This window comes from Hypomesus transpacificus, unplaced genomic scaffold, assembly GCF_021917145.1.
Source record: "Hypomesus transpacificus isolate Combined female unplaced genomic scaffold, fHypTra1 scaffold_124, whole genome shotgun sequence".
NCBI lineage: Eukaryota > Metazoa > Chordata > Actinopteri > Osmeriformes > Osmeridae > Hypomesus > Hypomesus transpacificus.
In genome coordinates this window covers 424,361-447,098 of record NW_025813703.1, presented here as the reverse complement: position 1 = coordinate 447,098, position 22,738 = coordinate 424,361, and the positions used below count along the sequence as shown (strand labels likewise).

Below are 22,738 nucleotides of genomic sequence, written 5' to 3'. Positions count from 1 at the left end.
ACTGTTGCCTACGTCACTTAAACGGACCACTCGCCTTCAAGCTTTAGAATAGGAGGCGTTTTTAGATTGCGGCTTCGCAACACATTTCATGTTGATTGGTCAAAAATAAATAAATCGCATTGGAGTCGATAAGTCTGGCCTTGTGTCGCAAATCGCAGTTTTTCTCAGTTCGCACTGCAGCTTCTCTTACAAAGTATGCATACAGTTTGGACATACTACATTGACACAATATGGCATTTTTTACTTTGACCACTTTGCTCTTATATATTTTACTGCGGAACTGACCGGATACGTGTATTTACTGGCTGAAGGGCAACCACAGCTGTTAATTTAACTTAATACTCTCAGTAGTTCAGTTAATTTGACCTATCTTCCGCTGTGCTGAGGATTGTGGGTCAATATTGAGGTTGAGGTGACCTAAATAACCTCACTAAGGTTAGGCTATAGTCCTGGAAAGCTAATTGAGGGTGGGTTGTTAAAAATCGTAGGTGGGCAACGTCGGCGGTTCTGGAAGGAGCGGGGAAGGGGAGGAGAGAGCAGTGCTCTTGTGACAATAAACTTGGACTCCCTTGTGTGGCCCCCGTAAATGTACACTTTCGTATCATATAATTGTATATATTTAGTTATACTTACTATTTTACTGTATTGCAACTTAATAACCGTTCAAATAACCGACAGTTGGACAGGCTTTTTTTGTGAAAATAGTAGGCATAGCCTAGTAGTGAGAGCCACAACAGGACTACTTCTATCTAATTCCAGGAATATGTGTGCATCACTGAATCAACTAACCGACATGTTAATCACCCGCTGCCACACAGGCTGCACTAGTTTATTAGTGGGAAACTTGTCAGACCAGCTGAGCAAGGCTATGGTGATTAGAAATCTGCATGGGGGCATGTGTTTACACAATTTCTGAATCATATTCTATAAACTAAGTTAAGATATTTATTGTGGAATTATATTGAGATTAATTTCAAACAAGGGCCTAACTTTACACCTGAAATAGCACACTAACATTAGATATCAACTATAGGATAAGCATTTATTTTATTTTTCCTGTTACTGACAATAAATTCTAATTGAAATTCTCATCCCCATAGAAAAAAGGTCAAGAAATAAATATACTGATATTAAACAAAGTAATTTTTTATTAAAATGTTATCTTACATCATTGAGACATTAATAACTTTATTCCAAGTGTAAAAATTACAATGATCAGTCACACATGTTAATTAGAAAACAACATGAATATGGCCTAACATTTTACCGACAACAAATCATTGATTGGATGAATGCAAAGCTAGAACAAAACCAATCTGCCTTTGTACTGGACCCCACATCCATAAATTAAAAGTAGATTGCTCAGTCTACACTTAAATTCACAGGAATGAACCATAACCCCCTTCACACAATCATTTTAAAGTCCTTGATTAAAAAAAATCAATGTTTATTTTGCTCATAACAAATAAAGCATGTTAGACTGTAGACAGGGGTGCAGTGAGTAAGGCAATACCTTCTTAAGATTTATTACATTTTATGTAAGGACCTGATCACACCCTATCCTAGATACGAGTCACCTAGATGCAGCACATGAACCAAATTTGAACTGTTAGTGTATCCTCAAGTAAGCATGGGGTCTGTTCTGAGAGAATGTGTAAGGGATGTATACTGCATTGACAGTTTGCATTCATCACGAATTGTAGGCTCTTCAGCAGCCCTGAAAACGAACTCAACCCTGAGCCCCAGCCCGTTCAACTTGTGTAGTTAAAACTGCATGTATGTAAGCAACATGTCAAAAAGGCAACACTGCCCTTCAATAGGGCGAGAGAAGTGGAGTAATCACATTGCTCACAGCCATTCAGTCCTTTTCTATCCATACAAGGATACAGAGGGTAGAGGCTGCAGGTTTGGGATTCAGGGCAATAATCAAAATTTAGTTTTTTTGCTTATGCTTCCACTCCCTCCAGCTCTGTAGGCAGGGGGGACTTGGGATGCTTGCTCTCAAAATGCTGCTTGAAGGTCTTTGGGTCTGGCATCTGTGACTATTATGAGGAGAAAGAAAAGAAAAACGAAAAGAATACAAAAATGACAAAAATCATACAAAAAATACCATGGGAATTCTCTTTACATGCCAGTAATGATATCTCTTTCACACCAGAATGTGGGTTGGACCATGTGTTATATTTTAGGTGGGTTTAACTCATGTCATACAAAGTTTACAGTAATGAATTGATGTGACCATTCATCTCACAGTCCCTTTAAAAACAAGAGTAGGCCTTTTTGAAATCTCTGATTAATAAGCCCTGTGTCACTTTCTCCAACCTTCTTATTGTTGATGTGGACCAATAATCAACACACTAGCCATTCATGGTTAAAATCATAAAGTACAGTGTTCAGATTAAATGCAAAGAGCCTAAGTGAGCATCACAGCAAGAAACTCACCCTGCAGACGGCACAGGTGAACACTAGAGCAGCCTTGGCAGCAGTCTTCTGGTCATGTCCTTTAGCCTTCTTTGCTTCAGCCTGCTTCTTGGCATTTTTCTGCTGAGATTGGATCTTCTGATGACCACGCGCCATAGTTTCCCTAGTGAACGAGGGTGACATGTACAAATCAAGAAGAGATCAGAAAAGGATTGTTATTTATTCTTATTAAATCAAGATTAGATTCTGTGTAAACAATCGCTCGTGTAGCTCATTTGAAATGACTGTTTGCAACCCATTAGTGTGATTAGCAGAGCACACTACTGTAAGATTTGGTTGAATACCAGGGAGTAACATGTATACACAAGTACAAACACCACAACTGGAGTTGTCTTTACATGTCACAGTAATGCTATAGATATCCCTTTCACATCCGAACCTGGGTTTGACCTTGTGTAATATTTTAATGTCATGCTTCATCTACTAATGAGTAATTACTTATTAGATTGAATAACTGAACTTCAGAGGTCCGTGTGTGGTGTGTTGTTGGGAATTTGCATTTGTGACAGATTACAGCGTGTGTGCACTAGCCAGTACTTCTGGCAACATAGCTAGCCATCGACATCTACCATTTCTATTCTTTTAGCTGATCTAGATGTGATGATACACGGTGTAGTCTAGATACAGTTCATGACACTACACGATATTTTCAGATACTATACTGGACCATCCATCTATAAAGTTCGTTACCCTAAATAGCGAATACCTATCTCATCGATTTGCTAGGGGGACACATCGAAATGGATGATTTAAGTTTTGGGTTGCTACTGACCAGCAAAAGAGCTATTAGAAATGGAACATTCCTGGTTAGTTTAGCTAGCTCTGATAGTAAAATTGTCGAATGGAAAAGTAGCTAGCTAGTTACACTGTTGTTAGTGCTAGCTAGACTAGCTAGCTAGCTAACATGTTGATCAGTGAGTTAGAAAATCAAATGATAGGGGCTTGACGCGAGCTTGCAAGCTAGTAGATAGTCTAAGAATATTAGCACAATTTACAGCTAGCAAACTTTTTTGAAAATCAGATGTCTGACTGGCGATGTAAATTATATCATGATAAAATGGGTATTATCCCACAGTAGCCAACGCTTAGCGCTGTGCTAAACCATATGGTAGATCATAGCTAGGTTTATTCAATATAAAGTGAAGACTAAAGGCTACTATATGTGTATGCAATAACTTTTGACTACAATAACCATACATTACCTTGGAAAGATAAGGGTAGATGTTTCTCAGCTCGAAGGCTTAACGCAAATCTTACAGTTGTGCTCACCTCCTACTCTCTCGGTTGTTGCTAGATAGTGAAGTTAGTAGAGATGGCTATAGGACACTACTACTAGGCGCACGATGACACCCGGCCTCGCAGCTTACGCACAGACCTTATTCTTCTTTGTCGGCACATTTAGCTTTATGGCCAATAACAGTGCTAGATGTGATGGGGAAACGAAGCTCTGTGGTGCATTTAAAGCTTTTCAGCTATTTGTGTTGAAAATCGATTAATTACTAGAGGCGTTTGATCAAAACAGTGTACACTATCGACATCTGCTGGTTAAAGTATGATAAGTCTATGGTTGTAGCAGTAGCGCTATTATTTTGTTGACAGTGCTCGAATGGAAAAGTATCAAATTGTATTTGGGATTCCCAAGCAGGTTAAAAGATGAGTTAAAAACAACGATTTGTTCACAAATTGCTCATCAGTATTGTGTACATTTTTGCTAGCATGTGAACTTGTGCTCATTAGATTCACTTCTAGGTCTAACAGTTGTGTCTGAATATTTGAGAAAAATTCCCCCACACTCAACTTTTCACAGATTTGTATTTATTTATTTTTTAGAAATGTGGCGGGCAAAAGCTGAAATTGGGGATATTACCCTTATTGGCCCCAGAGCTCCTACACCCATAAACCTCACTAGGGGGCATTGTGTGCTTGAAGATATAAAATATTCTGGCTCTGGTGAAGTTGGGAGCTTTACTGCAAAACGTGCTCAAAGTGTTGTGACATTGGACTTTTATATTGGAACGTATATGAATCTATAACAAAATATGACTTTATTTATTGATCTAATTCAACCAAATCAACATTTTAATGACTATATAATACAATGTGATGTACTCATACATTTAAAAAAAGGTGACGTCCCATGACACACTTCAAAAAATGACCATAAAAATGGTCTGTTCTGAAGCTCAGCATTACGATTCAGATGTGATCCTAAAGTAAAGTAACTAACAGTGTAGTGTAGTGTAGTATATATATTTTTTTTTATGTGCCAGAGACCAGAGAATCAAACAATATTACCTAACTGGGCTCTTTTCTAACATATTATGGTGGGTATCTTTCTAGTGTATGTGTCGTAACATTATTCCTTCTTGTATTTGACTACATTCTGCATGTTTGAAAATGTGTGCAACACTTACTGACAGCTACATTACTTAATGACTTCACTAACTTCTTACAGACCTGAGAAAATAAATACAAAATATCAATTTGATGTTTCTTTATGGTTTACATGAGATTAAGATTACATCATTAAACACAATAGATCCTGTTTGCTCCTTGCAGATAAGTGTTGTATCTATATTAATTGTTTGACAAAGTAGCCTAAAAAATATTTTTTCATATTTTCTTAGTCACAGGTATTGACACAAACAAAACAATTGTTGCTATTTCCAAACACAGACTTTGGCCTCTTTTCCAACTAGGTGACCACACCTTCACTGAGTAAATGTGGAGTACAAAGAACTGTTCTCCATTCACAAATACATCATGTTCTTCAAGAGTTGATAGGGCACTCCAGTTAATTATACCTTTGAGGACCATATGTTATCTATTTCTGTGCGTGATATGCGTTGTGTGTGTTATGTTAGTAGAAAATACTAGACCTAATATAGAATATAGCTAAATAACTGGAAAAATTATTAGTCTAAAACAGTTATATTTGAGTGTGAGCTAATTTGATCCACTCTTACACTAATCATTTTAAAAGACATTCAAAAGTTATTTGGGGTGGGTCTTTTCATGGGAGAAATGTTATCATTGTGAGAAAAATCTCCAGATAGAGGCTTGTATTATGTTACACTTCTTTTCACATCATAAGAAAGAGAATCCTTACAGTCTTTTGTGAAAGGGGAAATTTCTCTCACTCTCTTTTTCTCTCTCTCTCTCCTTCTCGCTCGCTCGCTCTCTCAGAGAGAAGGACAGAGATTATGCCCCTTGTGACATAAGCCACACACCACCTAGGCTCAGTTCCTTACAGTTCCTCTGTCGCAGGTAACCATGCTGGTTAGCCTGGGTGGAGTTGTCTGGCCTTAGGGCCTGTGAAAGGAAATCTTCCAGGTGTCAGACATTCAATAGCGGTTGAGAATATTATCCTTGGATCTATTGTGTCTTGGGAAAAGCAAGGTTTGCCACAGACAGCCTGAGATTTTACCATTTGGGAATAAAGACGGTTTCTATGAAATATGAAAATAGTTTTTTGAAAAAAATCACAATCTTTATTTAACAGTAAAGGAGGACATCGTCTTTAACTCCAGTACATTTGACCTTACAAAGCTTTTACAAAACCAATAAGGCAAAACACATGGACATGAATAAGGTTACAGTTAGTTTTATTTAGATGGGAAACATCGAAATTCACCTAGGTGGTTAAAGGAAGAGGAAGTAATTTTGTTGTTGTCCACTTCCTCTATACAGACCTGACGTCATGCACCCTTACACCTTCTTTCCCTCCCCTCCATTTCTAAACCGATAGGTTCCGCCGTCCAGTTTTGAGGTCCTCGTTCCATCAAACCTGCTATAATGTTGTCTGACTGGTTTGGTAGAGCATGCAGTGACATTCAGGAAAACAACAAGAGCAGTGTTCAGCTTCCCTGACCCAGCAGCTTCAAGTAGTGCTCTGTCAGCAAGAGATATCTGTCACAGCGATACCACTATCAGAAAGTGACATCAGGTTTGGGCTGACAAACAGATACACGCAGGTATCCCAGCCAAGTCCAGACAAGCACTCTCTCCCCTCTAAAATGCGAGGAATGCGGAATACACCTTTCACCTCTCTCTATCTACACACATACACACTCACCCTGTATACTCACCAACTTCTGCACAGTCTTTCACAATGGAATTCTGAATATAAATGACTGCCTCTCAAATATGTGTCATGCCCATGCTTGTTGCTGCTGTGTCTATTTTTTTAAATTATAAATTTCATAGATTCCAATGAACAGAATTACTACTGAGTTAGGTTAAGATTATATGGCTGGGGTGTTATGTTATGTCTCTTGCATGTTTGTTTTGACAAACAACCATGGATAGTAAGATGTTATCCAGTACAACCAAGAATATTAGTGAAATATTAGAGAAAATTACAGAAAACTCTGTTTAAATCTGTCTTTCTCTCTATACTGTGCTCTACTCTCTCTCTCTTTCTCTCTCTCTCTCTTTCGCTCTCTCTCTCTCTCCTTTTTTGCTATATTAACTGTAATATACTGGGTCTGGTTTTAAGAAAATACCTTGCATGATGTGTGCTCAAGGACCCCACCTGTATTTATCTAGCAACACACACAACATGAATAAGTCCAGGTGTTCCTCTGAGTAAATTAGTAAAGGGAGCATAGTGATTGGCAAAACACTCAAACACAACATACAGTATACAGTATATTGTCAGGCTGCGATTAAGTAGTACACGAGTCCCAAAAACGCTAAATAGCTGAGGCTTCTTGATCTATGGAGTATAGAACGTTGTACTTTTATGATGGGTATTCTATCCCATTAAACACCAAAGGACAGAGATAACATCTGGGGTTAGGGTCACCATGGCACCAGTGGTTTGGTCAATTTGACCACATGATCAGCCAAGCAGTTATCCCTTTAACAAAGACAACGCACACACATAGGCACGTGCACACACATACACACACACATGCACGCACCTTATGGTTTGTTTTAACTCTAAACCAATACAACCTCACCATACAATAGATTCATTAAGGGGACAATAGTATTGTGTAAACAAATTACTGGGCTCCTCCCTGCAGCCTGTCTCCTTTGTGATGCTCACACAAACAGAGAGACTTAAGTCTAAATAGCTGGTGGTAACCCTGGATGTGGACATATAAAATGTTGACTTGAAGCACAGAACATAACCATTTTGCAAGGAGAGAACCCTGTGACTACTTTACTAAAATACAGCACAGTGATAAACCATCTACTAACAAAGAACCGTAGCAGAGGAATACAAATAATTGCAATTTGGTGATGTATTAGAGCAAATATTTAAACTTACACACCCAAATGTGTTTAGGACACATCTAGGGCAGATACGTCTGAGTGGCCTCTAAGCCCCTTTGCAACAGCTTTGAGAAAAACTTCAGAACAGATATTGGTTTGATAGCTTGCTAAGCTATGAAACTCCAGGTGTGTGTGTGTGTGCTTAGATCTCTATTCATGGGTTTGTGTTGTGAGAGGCATTCACAGCCCCAAGACCTGATGACTATCAAACTCAGGTCAGTGTTGGGCCATCTTTAAGGCTGTGCAGTCATGCTGCAAGTTCCCCAACGCACCCCGTTTCAAGAACGTGCACCATGCCCCTTTTATAACATTTGTAATAATCACTATTCCCTATAAGTTGATAAAAAAAATCCAGTAGCTCACTTATTTGTATAATTCGTAGAGAGACAATCTACTAAGTCGTTTTAGTTATTTCTAACGCTTACGAAGAACAAATGCGTTTCACAGCACTTCGTTCAGATTTCTAGTAAGTGGAGTAGGAGGGTCTTACATGGCTCACTGACGTGACAGCCTATCGCTGAGGTATGTCTTCAGACTACGGACCAATCAGCAAAAAGGCTCCCCCTCTCCTAACCTGAATACTTTAAACTAAAAGAATTCAAACCAAAGTTTAGCCATTGCCATTTAGCTAAGCAAGGTAAAATTTACAGTTTCTTTATATCGAGGAATAATTTACTTGCTGTTGCATAATTAATGCCCCTTCTTTGTATCGGGACATAAAGTAAGGTGCAGCGCTGCTTACCTGCAAGGTGAGGGGCTGGCAAAGACGTGGTACTAGAAAAGCTGATTTACCTGTAGCCCAGGTTCTGGCAGTTCGCACCCGCTCAGCCTCGCACTCTCATCTGCACCGACTTGAAAGTCCAGTTTCACAAGGAAGAAACGTGGAGGAAACAAAATATGTCACAAGAGACTGACAAGTAAGTGATCAAACAATACCTGGAGAAAGGAGCATTAATTACTTTAGACTTTAAATTCGAAAACGTTGCCTACATTTAGTTAATTCTGGCAGGCACAAATTGAAAACTTTTGTTTTTGTTTCGAAACTATGATAGCTTTTTATTATAGTTCATATCATTTGCATTGTCTTATTTAGACTTTAGCTCAGCTTTACAGGAAATAACTTCGTCGTTGACTATTCGATTGTGGCTGAATTCGCCATTTTCGACAGATGGAATACCTTTGGATGAGACAAATCTGTTTACATCATTTTCTGTTTGATAGACTCAGAACATGTTTAAAGTCTCTAAGAATGAATTTCTTAATACCTAGCCTATTGTCTCAGATTCTTGAAGAAACCAGAATCGTTTTCTTGGTCAGTTTTGTGACACCTGTGGGATTGAGACGTATCTCATTTTTTACTATTTGACAATGTCCATTGCACGAATTAATTCATTAATTAAAGTAAAAAAGCTGTCCAATACCCGGTTATGCTTAGCTATTTTTTTGTTTGTTCTATTCGTTTATAATACTAGTTATTAGTTAAAGTAATAATAATAATAAATTGTGAATAATGTATCTCTAACACAATTTAAACAATTAAATTGCATTATGAAATTGAAAGGTGCATTATGCTGTTCAATATATTTACAAGTAATATGCAAATACAATACCATATAGAACCCAAGCACTGTCACAGTATTTTCAAAGGCACAGTGCCAGTGTATAAACAGCTAACAATCGCCTACCAGTTCCTTATTAAAATGAGCAGATAAACTTCTACACTCTGAAATACACAGTAAATGTTCACAGGAGTATTGTTAGCCTACATGTAAAACACAAAATCAGCACAAAATCATGAGTTGCTTTGGTATGTTAGCAACATTTCCTGTTTGTGTAGCACTAATTTTGACATGGATAGTCAGAGTATTTTGTAGAGAACCATCTAGCCAAGAAATTAGTCTTGAGAAAGACTATCCTTTTTGGGGAGTGGTAAAATGGAAGCAGATGGACATGACACTTGCATGATAATATGAAGAATATTTAACATACATTTACTTTAATTGAGATAACAATAACATTTAAATAGTAGAGTAAAACACACTAAATCAAGGAAGTCCATCTCATGTATTAATATAGCATAGGTCTTAGAAGGGTTAGTACAGTATTTCTTTTCCATGTCCTTGACTTGCTTAATTGAAAGAGTTGTCATTGAACCCACAAGTGTGTTAAATGTGCGTGTGATTTTGACTTGGCCTTTCCAGTGACAAGGCAGATCCAGACATGCAGACATGTGTTTGCATGTGTATGTGTGTTTGCACATGAATTGAAGATGACCACAATGTTTGTGCGTGTGTGTGAGTGTGTGCTATTCTGTGTGTGTACATATAGTAAGCGTCTGGTGGTGGTGGTTCCCAATGAAAACTCTTACCACCAAAGGAGGGCCTACACCAGCGAGGATGAGGCATGGCGCTCCTACCTGGAGAATCCCCTGACGGCCGCCACAAAAGCCATGATGAGCATAAACGGAGATGAGGACAGTGCCGCTGCTCTCGGACTGCTCTACGAATATTACAAGGTCCGAGTCGTGGAACGTTTCTCTTAATTCCCTGTGCTTTCATTTGTGTTGATATACTATGAAATCAGATCTCAGCAAACTTATGTGAGATCAGAGATCCCCTCATGCAAGGGATAGGTGGATGGTTTCCTCATGCGGAACTTGTTGATGTTCATACTACGCCTGTTCATACGGCTCTTTTTTTAGGTTCCTAAAGAAAAGAGATTGTTGCCTGTTGCAAAAGTAGTGGACATTTCAGAAGAGCAAGAAAAGAGGTCAGTGCATTTTATGATTATGTAATATCAGTAGAAAACAATACATCTTTTTTTCTTCAGCTTTCAAACACATCTATTCACATGTAACCACAAATAATTGGATGTGTGAATTTGTGGACAGAGGTTGGTCCTTTAAACATGTTTACAGAAGGCTTTTCTCACTGACTTTTACTCTGACCTAACAGGTGTGTCTCCGGGGCAAACAGCCAGAATGATGGTGAAACTGTTGACAACCGTGTCCAGGTTCTCAAGTCTGTCCCAGTCAACCTGTCAATCAACACAGAACACCTGGAGTCCAAGCGAGAGCCGTACGTCTCTGGGTCTGGGTCTGGTGATGGTGGCGCCACTGTGGCCGTGGTGAAAGCGGAAGTGTACACGCCAGTCTTCATGGGACCTGGTGGGGTTCACTACAGAGTAGAGGGGGAGGAGCCAGGGCGAGTCATCTATGAACAGAACCATTATGATGAGACAGTTGGAAATCATCCTGGATATGTCAAGGATGACCAACGAAGCACCCCTGACAGCCCCTATGAGGAAGAGAGCGATGGGGTGAGAGGAACTTGACACAGGAAATATTGTTTGAATAGAACATGTTAGTGTTTGAAAGCTTTTATTCAAATGCCATCAGCTTTATATTTGTAGTATCCATGGTAAATGTATACAAAGTCGTTATATACATATAAATATACAGTTGCTATATTCAAAACAAAACTGAAATATTGATTAAATAGACTTGAACGTAGCAAACGTTCTGCTGTGCTGTGTATGAGCAATTTAGTTGCAATTCTGTGAGCCCTGCTAAGCATACCAACTACATACAATATTATGTTCTTTATAGTCTTGATATAAACATTTAAAATACTCAAATGTGAGCATGTATACCGGTGAAAATCGTGTTCCTTTTTTAGTTGATTTCCATGTCATGTGCTGAAGTTGTTTAATTCTCTTGATGACTTCCACAGAAATACCATACCCCTTCCTCAATGGCACCTGCCGAATTCATTTTTGATCAGCAAGCCGTGTAAGTTACATCACTAGTCCCATCAAATACTCATATTCATCTGTTCAACCCTTTATTTTAACGATCAATACCTGAAGCTTAGTTTTTAAAGAAACGTTTTTTTTTTAACAGTGACACCTTCCAGTACACACTTGATGCTTCACGATCCCTGCGCCAGAAGCAGGGGGAGGGGCCAATGACGTACCTGAACAAGGGCCAGTTCTACGCTGTCACCTTGAGCGAACTTGGGGTCAATAAACGTTTAAGACACCCCATCAGCAAAGTCAGGGTGAGAAATAGGGAACATAAAATATGTGAATAAGGAATATCAGTGTGGTAATGCCTCAATGTTCTGCTTCCCTCTCAGTGGAAGTCCATTGAGGACTTTGTGACCCTACCCACTGCATTGACCTTAACCCTCTTACTTACTCTTACCGTTTGTGTATTTGATCCAGAATAAACTCCTCCTTGACAGGTCTCCTCAGGGATCCCACTAAAACATGTCTCTCTCTCTCTTTCTTCTCTTTCTTGCCGACTCAGAGTGTGATCATGGTTGTTTTCAGTGAGGACAAGAACAGAGATGAACAGCTGAAGTATTGGAAGTACTGGCATTCCCGCCAACACACTGCCAAACAGAGGGTGCTGGATATAGGTAATGGTTCAAACAATAACACAGTTTACTGAATTTTCTGCAAAACTGATAACTGCGTAAAGAAAGGAACCAATCTGTATCTGTAACAGAGATCTTACCAAGAATCATGTTCACTGAGTTAACTTTGAGATAACTGAAATTCCATATCAAACCAGTCACCACTCATGTTCAATGAGTGGTGACTGTACAGAGATGATTGTGATGGCTCTTCAGTCAAATCCTTTCACATTTCCTCTCTATGTAGGTCTCTCAACAGGCTTTGGGCAGGATAGGACCAAAGGGTCTCCTTAACCTAATTCAAGATGTTTCCACAGTCAGCAGTCTTATGTTGCCCAAAAGGTTAACAGCCATACTCCTCTTTTGTGACCTAAAATTAGGTTTACATGCTGTATATTTCCAGCTACTTCAGATAAACTTGTGTAATGACAATACCACAACCAGTAAATTGCACAACAGTCTGGGATTATCCGTTACTGTCCAACAACCCTGGAGGCACACTGCTCCCCACTCGTCTGTTGTGCTCTTCCAACTGACTCAGTCGATGACAGCATTAACAATACATCCAGGTTCACACTGTTTCATAAATACTACAATGCCATGCAATACTTACAGTACCGGTCAAACGTTTGGACACACCTTCCCATTCAATTGAATAAGATAATGTGTCTTCGACTGGCACTGTAGTCTAAGACAAAGTATTTCTTACGGGTTTGAATTACATTTACAGCAACAGACAAAAAGGTTTAAAAAAGTGATAGACATTTTGTTTGGATGCGTTCTGTTCACTCACAGGTCCGATTTTGCGGGGTCACTCTACACTCCAAACTATTGTTCAATTTGTTTACGTCAAAGCTTTCACCATTGTCGCCTGACAATTTCAGTTGATGGATTTGAATCCTAAAAGGTGTTTGTTTACCTCCAACAGAAATGAATTTATGTGAGACTAGGCTCTCAAGCTCTTTTGCATCTGGCAAGCTGTGACCTGCAGGTGAGGTAGAGACTTGGTGGTATGTGGGAATCTCAATATGGAAGTTACAAGTCCACAGCTTGTTGAGACACACTGTGGAATGCATGCAGTGTTCCCAGGATTGGTTCTGTACCTGCCTGTTGAAGGCACAGTTGGTCATGATGTGTTGTCACATATTGTGACATTTGATGATAGACTTGAAATGCCTTCTCCCCTTTTCGTTTTTTCACAGGAATTAAAATATTTTTATTTGTACAACTCGTTGTTGTTTTAGTAATAACATCCATAGGGGCGATCCATAGGGTTCCTCTTGTGTATGCCAGTAGGCAACAAGAGGATTTTCATTGCCCTTGGCTTTTCAGTTATACAACAGATAGAGGATTTGGTGTATGAGGAAGTATATTGCTTAGGCAGATCGTATGGTGTGATTTGCCAGTAAAATGAGCCTGTGTATTCAAGGCCGAGCCAATATCTGGAAAACAAAAATACCCTCCTACCATGAGGCTTAGATGGAAACCATCTTTGTTCCTTCCTGATCTTACAAAGGGGGAACCGACCCTCTAAGTAGCCAGGTCTAAGCAGTCAGGGGGGGGCTGTGGCACGAGGTGACCCCTAGTTAAATGACAAGCAGCCAGCAGTAGCTTTGACTGGATGTAGAACGCTCCAAGACAGACAGGGGCTGTGTAACTCAACACCTCTGACTTGACAAGCCATGGATTTGAATAGCAGTTGAGGCAGAACTGTTCTCCAGGCCTGAGGCCATGTCACAGGATCAGAGATTTGAATGGGTCCATTTAACGGGGGAGGGGAATATAGCGGACATGGAAGTCGCCATGACTTTGTTTTGCAACTGTCTTTATTGGGGAGAGGACTGAACTGTGAGCTTGAGGTGTGTTCAGATTAGTGAAACTTTCAGATTGTGGAAAATAAAGAAATATAGCTGTCTCCCCTCCAAGCTTCTGACTGTAACAATTTGAAAGCAATGACTAACCATGAACCAAGCACTGACCACAACTTACTCTTGTAGTTATATTTATTTACCCAATCATTAACCTATTTTTGCATTAATAAACTACTTGAAATGATATAGCTTCCGCTATTGGCCTCTTCTTGCAAAGCCAGAGAGTTTGTTTACACAACCAGATAAGGCTCTATCACACAGACGCGTGCCGTCTGATAATGTGGATTTGTTATCCGATCCAACAATAGCTACCTGCTTTTTGCAGATAGTGCATTTATTTTGGTCTTTATTTTCTGGGGGGTATGAAGATTAAGAGATTATTGAAAATCAAGGCTAAAATATTTTTTTCAAATCCATACTGCCATGCTTATCTCTACCCTACTTTATACTTGTTTATGCATTTTGTTCATCTTAGACCTGTGTCAGATGAAGACCCTTTTAAATGCATTGCAATTGGGGAAAGCACACCTTTCATGTATTTAAAATCTCAAATAATGTACCTATGTCAAATCCCGTGGAGAACAGCATCTCACTGCCTCCCTCCCTTCCTCTCTCCACCTCCCTCCCTCCCTCCCTCCCTCCCTTACAGCGGATTACAAGGAGAGTTTCAACACCATTGGGAACATTGAGGAGATTGCCTACAACGCCGTTTCCTTCACTTGGGATGTCAACGAAGAGGCCAAGGTAAAAAAAAACTACTTTCCCAGAACCCTCCATGTTTACTCACTGTAAAGGTGTGTCCTGGACGTAAAAGTCACTGATCCGGTTTTTATGCTTATCCACTCTTTGCCAAACACGGGCACTTGCTTGTCTGCTTAAACAGACATAGGATTACAACAGACACTCACATGCTCACTGATTCACTAGGCACTCATTCATGTTCTGTAGAATCCCAAGGGTTGTTTTGTGTCACTAGTCAATTTCTTAATAGATTCACTCTTATTATCTTTCTATTGTGACTAGAATGAATAGGAGAGTAATATTTAAAAGAAACTAAAGATGTTTACTTTGGCTCTGTTGTGCTCTCTACCTTTGTAGACTCTCCTTACCTGTAGCGCCCACACATAGAACTGTGCATTGAGGTCAGGCCATATACCCCCCAACTTACACACAGTCAATCACACTACAAACACAAACACGCACACACACATACACACACAGGGGCCATGCACATGCACACAGGCACAAACGCTTTAATCCTATCCCCACCCTGTTTTGTTTGTTTTGCCCTCTTTTCTGTGAACCTGCCAGGTACACACACATACACACACTCACAGTGGCCATGTGAGTAAGTGTAATGTTCGCCTTCAGCGGCAACACTGGGCCAGTGTGTTAGTCTCTGTCTCAGGGGCAGGGCTTGGCATGACTCTTCTATTTAACATGAGTATTTTTTGGCTTCTCCATTGTCATAAACTAAAGGACAAAGAGACTGGTTAAAATAACTAAGCCCAGTTATTTTGGCTGATAAATGAGTTTTTATCATTTCAGTAATCTCTGCTGGTTAAATTAGCCAGTATTGACTGTAATTAGCTTTTTATCAAAGGTTTTACCAGCTTTTAGTCTATGATGGAAAGACATCACTTTATTACCAATAAACGGATTTTAAAATCAGTTTTGTATTTCCTTTTTGTGCGAGCTTCTGGCTCAGAGTTTGTGTTCTGAAACACAGAATTATTCAAGTTGTTTTTTGTTTTTCTCAAATTCTCCCTCTCAAAAAATATCTGTTATGTTAGCTGTTATAACAGAGCAATTGTGACTGTATTTAGTTCAATTTATTTGAAGAATAAGTGTTTGCACCTTGGTATATAAGTGAGGTAGCTTCAGATTCTGAAAAGCTTTTCTTGGGCTGCTGTAATGGTTCTTTTATGGGACAAGTTAATAAACAACCACTCCATTCTAGTAATTAAAATACCCTGAATTGTGTAATAGAAATTCACTTTGCTAGAACTCAGTAAAGACAGAAATAACTGTTTCAGTATACACGTTTTATGAGAATAGGGCAGTTAGAATCTGAATAGATTGGAAATGCTATGTAATAAAATTGTTTAGAGGTTTTAGTGACATAGGATATTACTAACTATATAAGAGGCACTGTATGGGGGAGAGGTGTAAGGGGTAAATGGGTGTTGTGGAGGGGCAGTTGAAGGTTGTGACACCTTCAACTAAAAGCTCAGCCTTGCTCATACCTAGTGTGACTTAATAAGTATAATAATTTGTCCCATTAAACAATGATTGAGATTAACTACATAGCAGTTCCTATGTAATGACTCTACAATGCTGGAACTATAGGTATGTAGGTACATGGTAGTTAGTATAACCTTAATGTAAGGCTGCCATGCTTTTTTCGTTTTTTTATTGCAAACTGTGACTTAAATCCCAACTACAATCTCAAGTAATACAAACATAAAAAGAAAATATCAAAAACATAAAATAGTCCCAGTTCATTGTACAGTATGTGACTCCTCAGTGCTTCGATGAGCCGGGGGGATGAATCCGTCATTGGAAGCTATGACTTGTTGAAGCGAGCCTACTTGATTTTTGACCTATTCTAGAAAATCTGAAAATGTGCCTCTGTTACTTAAACCTGTTCGAGAAGGAATCACCATATTACATTTACCTGTTGTTACGTAACAAAATGTAAAAAGTGTGAGCTTCCCACGTTTTTCCAGAACATTCTACCGCCCGCAGTGTACTGTCTTTTAAGCGGAGTGGTTGGCCCTGGCTGAACTTGGCAGAATCTCTACATAAATAGGCTTTCCTTACTTGTCCTCTCCCTTGTAATTAACACAGGACCCACTTCTATAGTATGTGGTCTGAGAAGGCAATGAGTGAAAATAAAAAAGGAGAGACTTTATAGTCATGTTCATCCTCTGTTCACAAAGGCACTGACCTTGTCCTTGTCATTAAATAATTAGATAGACCAAGGCAAGTTGATTGTTCTCTGAGACAGTATGCTTTTTATTTGACAGATCTTCATCACGGTAAACTGTCTGAGTACAGACTTTTCGTCTCAGAAGGGGGTAAAGGGTCTGCCTCTGATGATCCAGATTGACACGTACAGCTACAACAACCGCAGCAACAAGCCCCTCCATAGAGCCTACTCCCAGATCAAGGTCTTTTGTGACAAGGTAATCAAACACACACACACACACTCATACACACAGACAGACACGCATATTCAAAAACAAACATGCACATACATTGGATCATACACAAGATTGAGCAATTGCAGGTTCAAATCTAGCCTGGTCCTAACCAGACTCTCGTACATTTCATTTGTACAGAGAGGCTGTGTCTACTACCGCGCACTTTACGAAGTACACTGCAATACAGTGCACTGCAAAACAATGCACTTACATATTCAGTGCACTCCGTCGCTGATAAGTGCTGTCTGAAATGGAACACTTGCGTTAAACACTTGGCGGAAGTGACACCCGCAAAACCTGCCAAAATGAACACGCTTCTCCACCCCAAGTGGAAAAAGCTGCCGAAAGGGCTCCTCCTCTTCCGCTACGTAGCCAAGATGGCGCCTGTTTAGGGCGAGTAGTGTCCATCGTTGTACACTGCTTTTTTTGGACTGTTTGCAGTGCGCCATCTGGGTACTTTCAGTGCACTTAATTATGCTGGTTTTGTGAGTGAGGCGCCCTAAGCATTGAAAGTCAGTAGGCCCTACTCGAAGTGCACAAGTGTGCGGTAGTAGACACAGCTAGAGTCTGGCCTCGCTCCATTGACAAGCGTTGACTTCCTTGTAGGCGGGTACTCTGTTGAAGTTTAAAGCTATTGGATCTGCCCAGAGCCACTCTGATCTGTCATAACCAATCGCTTGCGTTTGCCTTAGCCAATTCCTTCACCACTACTGTAACAAAGCTAGCTGCCCCCCCTTGGGGGGTTTGGGGAGCAGGGCAACAACATAATGGCCACCAACAAAACTCATCAAAACGTGTTCTTGCTCCGGCTTTACAACGAACGGACCGAATGGCTTCGCTTGCATCTTTCTCCGCCGCAATTATGGAAGTACAACACAAACTAGCGCACGACATCAACGTCATCGTTGTCAGCCACTCCCTCTGTTCACTGATTTGCCGGTGAAAAATTAACCTGCTAAATCTTTACGTACTGATTGGCTAGACCGAGTACAGAAGCAAAATCAAAATTGAGCGGAAGTACGTAGGACGGCAGAGCCAGGCTAGTTCAAATCCCCCCCTTTATGTGAATAAGCCCTTAATCTCAGTCCAATTCATCATATCTACATGTTATATATTCCATCCATCAGCTACTGTTAATTATTTCAAGTACATACAATTGTGGCTAATATATATATATATATATATATACAATAACCTTTCCCAGGTCTTTGGTACTGGAAGAAAAAAACAGGAACAATCACTTGCCATGATACAGTATTATATAGGGAACAAATTCACACATTCAGTTAGACAGACAGACACAGAAACACTGACACACACATGAGCGCACACACACAACCATGCACAATTATCCGCTTTTGTGTGAACAAAACCTGTCTATTGGGAGAGAAAAAATGGAGTGTTAACTATTAGCTCCCCCTAGTGGCGTCATAATTAGTTTGACAGGCAAAGTTGAATCCGTTAATCTATCTGCTGTCTCTCTGTCTCTGTTTATGTCTCCATCTCTCTCTCCCAGGGTGCTGAGAGAAAGATTAGGGATGAGGAGAGGAAACAGAACCGTAAGAAGACAAAAGGTTGAACTTCCAGTTCTTCCTGCCAGTTATGTTGACAGTTATGTGTGAAGTTTTATTCGTTCATGTTTATGGTACAGTAAAGTATAATTACATTTTCATATTCTGGGGGCGTCAGGGAAGGATGGAGGTGTGGGTGTCATAATGCTACCTAAGAAGGCGGACACAACTTTCTTCAAGACCATGACCGACCTGGAGGCCCAGCCTGTCCTCTTCATCCCAGATGTTCACTTTGGTAATCTACAGAGGGCTGGACAGGTTAGACACTCTAAGATATTAAGACGTTTTAGTTGTAACTTTTGTTGCATCAAATGAACTCAAGCTCAAATCAAGTTACCAACTATTTTATTGTAAAACAGAATTGAAGAGAAGGGCAACAGAGAAAGATCTAAACAAAATGTATTGGACTGTTCTATTGGTTTCATTGGATTGGGCCAAGTAGATCAAGTATTTGACAGCTTTTGAAAATTGTTTTTCAAGATTAGTGCACATTCTATAGGTAAATAGAAGGTATTGTTTTCTAAAATGCTTTTTGAAATATATAAATGCCTTTTTCCCTTTGTCTCTCAATGTGATCTGCACTCAGTAAACTAAGAAAACGAATTAAAAACACTGACACTTCAAAAACAATGTCAAAAGGAAAACACAAATGCAGTCTACATGCACTCTCTTTGTTCTTACCAATCATGCCATATATTTGCCAAATATTTGGCTCCTTTCAAATAATATTTCTCCTTTCATGGCTCTTGACAATTCATGGGGGCATTACAAGGTGGAATCAAGATTGGTTCCTCGTTGAATCACTGTAAAGGGTAGTTTATAAAAAGATTTTGCACACAGTCAGAACAGGTTCATAATAATTAGACTGATTTGTACGAGTTGAGACCACATTTATTTTATTTTGTTTAACATGTTCTTAGTATTGTGTGAAAGCAAAATTAATATTACTTAAAATATATATAGTATAAAATAGTCAAAATATATTGTTGTTAGGTTAGAATGGAGATCAAGTGGATCACAGTTCCCTTAAAATGTATCTCAGCGATTAAAGAAATATCTGCATTAAAATTACAACTTTTTGTTTCAGGTATTTGCCTTCAACACAGAGGAGATTGAGAGAGAAGGGTGAGTCTACACAGACAGGCACATATGTCTATATGTCCATACACAGACACACATGCAAATATGAACACCATGTATGAAAATGATCCACCAAACACAAACAATTGCACTTACTTATTACTATGTTATTAAAGACAAACACAGAGTAAACACACATTCAGACATATGCACGTGCAGTGATTTCATCATAATAAAATTGTGTCCAGTGCATGTGAGAAGTATAATGGTGTTTGTGTTTTTCAGAGGTTACGACAAATCTTTGTTGGTTATGTTGTTGTTTTTGCTGTGGATGTTGTTGTCAGGAGTGTCTTGGTGAAGAGGATGTTCAGGCCGTCCGATGACGACCTCAGCCCCTCCCCCCACAAACTGATCAAAGAAGAGACACAAAAGAGAGGTAGTCTTTCTTCTTCTCTGTCTCTAGAAACATGTTTGCCACAGAAAAGCATCACCTTACGACAGAACAATGGTTCCAGATTAGTACCTGCTAGTATAATCAAAGACCTAACTTGCTATTCTATGCCATTACTGTCATAACAAAAACTTTTTATGGGCATGCAGTAGTGCCAATATATATGTATCAAATAGCAATTTTTTGATACTATGATAGAAGCAAGTAGACAAAATATCTCAAAACAAGCCACAGTGTTTCATGTTTGATTTGAGAAATGACTTAACTGCTATCTTTCCTCTGTGCTGTGTTTGTATTCTGTCTTTCCATGCAGTGCTGCTGTACGTGAGGAAGGAGTCAGACGAAGTGTTTGATGCTCTCATGCTCAAGTCTCCCACACTGCGAGGTCTAATGGATGCTGTACGTATTGGTGTGTCTTGTGGAGTTGTGTGTAAATCTGTGTGTGTATGTGTGTGACAAAGAGAGAATCGGGAAAATCGTATTCACAAGGCAGAAAAGATTATCGATGTTCTCCTTTCTGCTTGTGTCTGTTATTTGCACCTCCAGTTTGTAATTGCACAATGATTCCATTCATCTACACAGATATCAGAGAAATATGGACTACCCTCAGAGAGGATAGCTAAGGTGTACAAGAAGAGCAAAAAAGGGTGAGTAAAAGATAATGAGCATAATATCAGTATTCTTTGTTGTTTTAGCACCCATTGTTTTGTTTGTTGAAGAAAGGAATGCCATCATTTATATATTCTCTAATGTGTTGAAGTGCATTCCTTTAACAGAGTATATATTGTTTTGTCAAATGTCTTTGTAGGATTCTGGTAAACATGGACGACAACATCATTGAGCACTACTCCAATGAAGACACGTTCATCTTGAATATCGAGAGCTACGCAGACTCGTATAAGGTGACCCTCACTGAGATCTGAAGAACAAAGGAATCTGATTGTTGATTGGTTGAGACGAGACTGTAGAGGCCAAGACTAGGTGGAGCCAAACAGCTGATTGGTTGAGATTTGCGACCCTGTGGTACCTGATAGTTGATTAGCTGAGTTGTTCGGGACAGTTAATTGGTTTGTGACTAACTTCTGATCCAAAGCCCCAGTGAAAGGCTAGTGTGACTGGAGACCACTCAAAATGGGGATACAAATTGTATCTTAGCCCTGTCACAAGTGTTGGGACCAGCCTCTATCCAGTTCAACTAAAATCCGCAGACAGACAAGGAGGAAGAAGGACAGAAAGGAGAAGGATGCACAAGAGTTGTTCTCTCCATGTCTGAATCGTTCCACATCCTGTCACAGGATATTTTCCTCATTCAAAGTGCATAAGAAATTAGGATACAACTTTAGACTCAAAAGATTTCACACAATTTTCAAGAGCAACTAAACACCAAAACCACTTTTAAAACCTATGTTCACTGCTCACACATGACTAAACACATCCATCCTGGTTTTGATTCCGACAATTCTTTTCACAATGGTTATTTTGGAGTAGCCTTTTTGTTAGTTATTCCCATCTGTTTTGTCCCTAGTGATTAAAAAGATTCGAAATAATTAATGATGTAGAGGTGCCCTTTTGGATTATAATTTCATCCTCACTGGAAGGGGTCGTATGAATTCCAGCTGGTAATACCACTAGGCTAACCTGAATCATGTCAAGCTTTTTAGGAAGACCCAAAATAAATATTCATGAGAAATTACCACACAATATCTAAAATATGAAGGGAGGTGCTAAGGCTAAAATTGGGGTGTTTAGTCTCATTTAAAAGTGCCAGTCTGTGCAATAACAGTATCTTTTCTCTTACATTTGAAAGTCAGGATGAACTTAAAATAATTCATGCCTTCTTGAACTGCTCAAATTATTGCATTTTGAGTGAGCAGTAATAATATTCATCCATTTGTTGTGCAAGTATATATTAAAATAAGTGTCAGTTTTATTTCTCTGTATTTGTATGTTTTTGTTCCAAATAATGGCCACTGATAGTCAAGTAGAAATGTTGTACTGCAGTGTAAATAAGTGTATATACTTAGTATGGAAGTGGGCAGCTCTAGCAAGTCTTATCAAGTATACTGAAATGGTCCAAGGTTTCAAGTGTCATGTGCATAAGATGAGAGACTTCATGTGGATCCTATGTGTTTATATGGCGTCTTACTCTTAGCTGTCTTATTTATTTTTGTGGCTTTTGGCTCAACCATCCGTCATTTCTTTTAAACAAGTACTTAAGTGCATTTGTATCCTTTCAAGTTACTTATTTGTGGATTTTTTTTATATATTGAGTGGTGAAAATGTAAATTTGTTTGTTCTGAATAAAAAAATCAAATTTGTGCATAGTTATGTTTCAAGTTAAATAGATAGTCAAGAGTTATAATTAAAGAGATATTGT

At 39.2% G+C, this 22,738-nt stretch overlaps 2 protein-coding genes across 4 annotated transcripts; one reads left to right on the top strand and one right to left on the bottom strand.

Moving 5' to 3' along the window:
- Positions 1 to 1,125: 1,125 nt before the first annotated feature.
- On the bottom strand, positions 1,126 to 3,878 carry znf706 (zinc finger protein 706). Its single transcript, XM_047050621.1, has 3 exons — positions 3,684 to 3,878; positions 2,443 to 2,584; positions 1,126 to 2,042 (listed from the first exon to the last, which is right to left on the bottom strand). Exons 2-3 carry the CDS (start codon positions 2,575 to 2,577, stop codon positions 1,947 to 1,949), a joined length of 231 nt encoding a protein of 76 aa, XP_046906577.1. The 5' UTR covers positions 2,578 to 2,584; positions 3,684 to 3,878; the 3' UTR covers positions 1,126 to 1,946.
- Positions 3,879 to 8,162: 4,284 nt separating this feature from the next.
- Positions 8,163 to 22,685, top strand: grhl2b (grainyhead-like transcription factor 2b). 3 transcript variants are annotated; one of them, XM_047050570.1, is made up of 16 exons: positions 8,163 to 8,681; positions 10,093 to 10,279; positions 10,466 to 10,533; positions 10,719 to 11,082; positions 11,496 to 11,554; positions 11,666 to 11,822; positions 12,074 to 12,185; positions 14,703 to 14,797; positions 17,083 to 17,241; positions 18,776 to 18,833; positions 18,949 to 19,088; positions 19,918 to 19,955; positions 20,255 to 20,346; positions 20,675 to 20,760; positions 20,944 to 21,008; positions 21,170 to 22,685. In XM_047050570.1, exons 1-16 carry the CDS (start codon positions 8,662 to 8,664, stop codon positions 21,282 to 21,284), a joined length of 1,815 nt encoding a protein of 604 aa, XP_046906526.1. In that variant the 5' UTR covers positions 8,163 to 8,661; the 3' UTR covers positions 21,285 to 22,685. The 3 variants fall into 3 exon arrangements, with proteins under 3 accessions (XP_046906526.1, XP_046906525.1, XP_046906524.1); XM_047050569.1 differs by lacking the exon at positions 8,163 to 8,681 and having other exon boundaries at positions 8,688 to 10,279; positions 18,776 to 18,818; XM_047050568.1 differs by lacking the exon at positions 8,163 to 8,681 and having other exon boundaries at positions 8,688 to 10,279.
- Positions 22,686 to 22,738: the final 53 nt, after the last annotated feature.

Bases quoted from the DNA above. Each gene is read 5' to 3' on its own strand.
- znf706 (XM_047050621.1), bottom strand. From the start codon at position 2,577: ATGGCGCGTGGTCATCAGAAGATCCAATCTCAGCAGAAAAATGCCAAG. The intron at 2,043-2,442 runs GTGAGTTTCTTG...TCCTCATAATAG, and splicing joins TCACCTGTGCCGTCTGCAGG to TCACAGATGCCAGACCCAAA.
- grhl2b (XM_047050568.1), top strand. From the start codon at position 10,034: ATGACCACAATGTTTGTGCGTGTGTGTGAGTGTGTGCTATTCTGTGTG. The intron at 10,534-10,718 runs GTCAGTGCATTT...CTGACCTAACAG, and splicing joins TCAGAAGAGCAAGAAAAGAG to GTGTGTCTCCGGGGCAAACA. The intron at 11,823-12,073 runs GTGAGAAATAGG...TTGCCGACTCAG, and splicing joins ACCCCATCAGCAAAGTCAGG to AGTGTGATCATGGTTGTTTT.